The sequence below is a fragment of the Pyrus communis genome, chromosome 1 (assembly GCF_963583255.1).
Source record: "Pyrus communis chromosome 1, drPyrComm1.1, whole genome shotgun sequence".
NCBI classification, from domain to species: Eukaryota; Viridiplantae; Streptophyta; class Magnoliopsida; order Rosales; family Rosaceae; genus Pyrus; species Pyrus communis.
This window is the reverse complement of record NC_084803.1, coordinates 5,102,313-5,107,255: the sequence shown is the minus strand read 5'-3', so window position 1 is coordinate 5,107,255 and position 4,943 is coordinate 5,102,313. Positions and strand designations below refer to the sequence as shown.

Here is a 4,943-nt window from a genome sequence, read left to right as displayed (position 1 = left end):
TTATACAAGGAAGATAATTACACATACAATGAACAGATCATTAAGCGTGTGAACGTGTTTTGGTGAATAAAGTTGGTGATTTTCAGCATTGTTGATTACATGCTATGTTCTCGCATGTATGAATGGGGAAGAAAATTCATTCAAACGAGTAATAATCTTATTAGTGATGATATTTAAACATACAAAATTGAAACTATTGATGATTAACTCTATAAAGTACTTGAGTTCCACATACAATCATGAAAGGTTCACGTTTTTATAGAGTGCTAATAATGATGTCGATCTTGTTTGTCAAAGCGTTATTGTAATAGTGCATGGCATGGGCACATACTTATAAACATACCCTTTATTATTCTTCATTTAAAAGTTTAAAATACAACCTATGCTATTATGCATGTCAATGTTTCAGAGAGCCCGATTAACGCTCATTCATAACTATATCAATAGTATCTCTAACTTGTATCTTAATTATCGGCTGGACAACACAACATGTGTGAACGTTTTAACACAAGAAGTCTTGATAGTAATAAAAGTGCAATCATTATTCATTATATATTATAATTTATTGGCCTTACGTGCAGCCAATTTCACAAGTAGCAAGATATTAAACTTGGTAATTCGGAAAGGGCAAGCTAAAGACACTATTAGGGCCTACATTAAACTCGATGGTGCAAGGTAAGGGCTCAGTCACAAAACTCAGTTTGATATCATGTCAAAATTTGAAGGAGACGGACAACTGTTCAATTCTAATCATACTGATATTGTTTTCGAACTTAGATTTTACTATGTGTATGTAAAATTTTATCATGAAAACCTGCACTAGAACGGAAACCATTTATCATATCTTGTAGTTTATTTCGCTAATTTTTCGATGTTTGATTCGTTTAAATCTTCAACATGACAAACTTTCTTGATTTTAATTATCCTTAACTGTTCTGAATTGTTGTTCAGCCAAACAAATAGACATACAATCGCGAGCCAAGTCAACTACAAGTCTACGAGAATTGGTCAGACTTTATGTGGCGTCTTAAAAAGTCATTACCTAGACGACTAAGTATAATTTTCAAAACACACTACTGGACTTTTATTTCTGAATGATTCAGTTCGAATCCAACACGACAATTCCAATAGAGCACTTGCATCTTAAAATAATTAACTATTAAATACCCACTACTAGAAATTTGGCTATAAGCCACTCTTTTCATTCGGTGGCTATTGTCAAGTGTTGCCACTCATATTGGTGGCAAACCTGTATGGCCACTAAGCACCCACTAAACTAGAGAGTGTGGCCTATGTAGAGGACTATATTGTTACAATAGCTACCAATATTACATTGGTGGGTATGTGAATAGTACAACATTTTTATATTTTATAATTATTTCTAAATTTCAAAGCATGTCATTGTCTCTCTTATTAGTGGCTAGGTTTGAGACTAACATTGGTGGCTTTTATACTCATACACCCACCAATCCTATGTGTCTCTATTAGGATTAGTGGCTTTTAAAGTTAGGCACCAACACTGGTGTGAATCTATAGCATTCCAAATGTCCGGTAGGTTGGAATTGTATTACATGCATTTTAGTAATAGCTATGTACTCTATTAAAACTCAGCTTCTTAATATAGAATTGGCAAGAAATTTAAATTTTCAAAAGGATTCACATTGACAACCAACCACACTTTATATCCCCATACATTTATCAATAACAAGGTTTGTCTCTATTAAAGACACCATATTACATTCAAGTCTGTTGTCCAACACATCCAAGTACCCAAGGATGATGACATTACATTTTGTTTCACCTATGTACCTATGCACATCCACCAACAACAAACTGAACAAACAACTCCACCCACTTGGATCTATGCCTTCCCTATGGCATTTGTATATATACATGAAGCAAAATTCACAAAAACGTATCACAGTTAGCTTATCACTTACTGAAGCCAGTGACATTCACCATGCATGGACGATACCCAAGCTCATCATCTGTGCCATTATTCTGTACCACAACAAAACCCTCATCTTCAACTTCTCCACTTGCTTGGATCTCCATACCATTCCCTTGTTCAATTCTATTGACACAAACTTGAGGCACATCAATGTGATTTGGTTCCACCATGCCTCCATCAGCAGCCCTCTTCAGCGCGAACATAATTTCAGCCCTCATTTCACGCTTCATATTCTCCACTTCCAATTCCACCTGTCTATTGTGTGCCACCATTGACTCGGCATATTCTTTCCTCAATTGTGCAACCACATTTGCTGCCTCAATCCTTTGCCTTTCTTCTCTCTCACTTGCCTCCATCTTAAGTTTCTCAATTTCAAAGTTAGCAGCTTTTCTTTGCTCCTCATACGATGCTTTAATTGCTTCAACCTCTCTACAAATTCCCCTTTTCTCAGTTATAATACCTGGCACATCAGACCACACAACCCCTGTCCCAAACCCTCTTACACGGTTGTCTCTCTCAGGCCCCAATACATTAGCGTACACAATATGCCGAACCTCATCAGTTATGATCTCATTCCTATCCTCGTACAACTTCAGGTTTGTATTGAATTCATCCTGCAAGTTGTTTCCAAAATTAATTACCAATGTATTTGCACTGTATATACATTTGAAAGCCTTCTAAATCAAAGATATTCCAACCATGTTTCTCAAAAAAACTAGTACTATTAGTTATTGTTCTGTTCTTCAGACTACAGTGCCTACCAATAAACTCATATGCATCAGAATCTTTCATTACTTCACTGTATTCACTAATGCAAGCTGCTGTTGCCTTATGCTCTTTGTTTCACTGACATTAAATAGCACATAATCTAATACACCTGATTGTTCACATTCCACAAACCTTTTATATATCTCACCTACAGATAAATTGTAGCAGCCGGTAATTGATGGCATACTTACAATTATTGCAGCTGATCGAGCATCCACTGGTTCCCCATTCTTCCGAGTATGTGTTAGCGTAAAGAATGTGATGCGGTCTGGTTTGCTTCCATTCGCTTGTTCCTGTTAACAGAAATTGTCAAACAACTAATTGACGAGTAATTTCATAACATTGTTTTCGACCGGCACCTTCATTCCATGTGCACTAACATGTAGTTAAGTTACCATAACACAGAACTCACGGCAGAGCCTTACATGTTCGTGTCTGAATTGCGCAAAAGACTTGGTTCCAGTCGTGTGATTTATTTGTAGCGCTTTCCTGTTCTTTCTACATGATGTAGCACGCTTCTACAGATGCCAAGTTTAGCATGCATTATTAGGGCTATGTGAAAGGAAATTCATCCTAATTTCCAATACATACAATCCATACATTTATCATCCACATTATGTCATAACTAAATAAAGCATATATGGTGCATAAAAAAGGAAGAACTTTGATCATTGTGTGTACTACCTGAGCATCTACAGTGTCCCATAGCTGTACTAACAATTTCCATTGGCCTTGGTTGACACGGCCATCATGACAATGGAACCTCTCCGCTAACGGTGAGTGCAGGCATGGCGTATAGTATGCCTTCTTCAGGTTTGCCTTGTAATCCTTCCATCTATCATTCAACTTCTTCTCACAAACCCGCCGAATTTTGGGCTCCAATTCGAGTGTTATACCATCTGTCCAATCAAGAGTCCCCTGCCCATGTACATATACATGATGTTGTTAATTATGCACCATCATTTAATACATGAATTATGAATTTGTATAGTGAACCCGTAATACCCATCCAGTAGGTTTGAAATATTTGTGTAATCGTACAAATTAAATTTACAGCAGACAAAGTTAAAAGAAGCCTCATTGCGCATCACCAATCTGCATAGATGCTGCCTTTTAGTGGTGTATAATGTGCTATACACCGTATTGTAATTGTCTATGGAGCCTCTTACGACATAATTGGTGCATCTCATTTCAAATATATCACAATGAACCCCAATTTATTGTATTGCTACTTTCTAAGTCACCAACTGCAAAATAATTGACATGGCCAATTATTTGTTAAACTTGTGTATGGATAACAGCAGTTCAGGTCAAAGTAGGTTTCGAATGCATTAATCATAATTAAAAGCCTAAGGCTTCAACCCTGCTTGTTGAGTAAGTCAATAATAGGCCATGTGATGCCATTATGTGGTTTTTTTTTTTTCCAGGGTTACAACTAAAAAGCAATGAAATAACTAGCTATATATATAGGAAAACCAACCAACCATTAATGCCTTTACTGTTGATTTACCTTAATCCTCTGCCAAGCACGATCCATGTTTGAAGCCCTGTAGAAATGCCTCCAATCAACTACATTAATTGGAAAATATGATGCTTCTTGAGCTAGCATTCCTAAGAACCTAGAAAATCTAGCAACGGTATGAGGAGGCTCTACCGGCTGCCCTTGCTCATTAAATTTCATCAGCTCCTTTGTACCATTTGGTGCCCATCGTGGCCTATTTATTCCCCTACTCGCCTGCACTGAACGGGTTATACGTTGACGTTCATCCACGATGCCTTCGACATTATTTGGAATTGTGAATTGCTGTATGTGGTCATGTTCCATCAGGTTGAATGCCAATGGTTGAGTTTCGATGCCTTCGTCAATCGACATTGATGCAACTGAGTTATTCTTGCTGACCCACAGCACCTTCGTAATAACTTTTCATGTAAACACAACACAAGAGTGTTTAATTAACATTTGTAAACAAAAGCATTTCAATTTAACACCTCAATTAATTTCCTAGTAAGAAGAGAAGAGTGGTAGATACCTGCTGCAATGGCTTTAATGTAACCTCTCTGCCTGAAGATAATTTCTTCTTTGAGTTGATAACTTGATGCATCTAAACAGCTAAAGTGAATAAAGTTAATTAAATGAATCCACACACGTTTCCTATTTGAGAGCAGCAAATTGAAAATTTGGCAGATACTTAACTTGAGCGGGAAATCCTCCCGCCCAGTAATC

The 4,943-nt window shown here is 37.0% G+C and overlaps 1 protein-coding gene across 1 annotated transcript; it reads right to left on the bottom strand.

Moving 5' to 3' along the window:
- Positions 1 to 1,824: 1,824 nt before the first annotated feature.
- On the bottom strand, positions 1,825 to 4,592 carry LOC137715435 (uncharacterized). The gene is made up of 4 exons (XM_068454772.1): positions 4,230 to 4,592; positions 3,404 to 3,637; positions 2,911 to 3,012; positions 1,825 to 2,565 (listed from the first exon to the last, which is right to left on the bottom strand). The coding sequence occupies exons 1-4, from the start codon at positions 4,590 to 4,592 to the stop codon at positions 1,933 to 1,935; spliced, it is 1,332 nt and encodes a 443-aa protein (XP_068310873.1). The 3' UTR covers positions 1,825 to 1,932.
- Between the last annotated feature and the right edge of the window lie 351 nt (positions 4,593 to 4,943).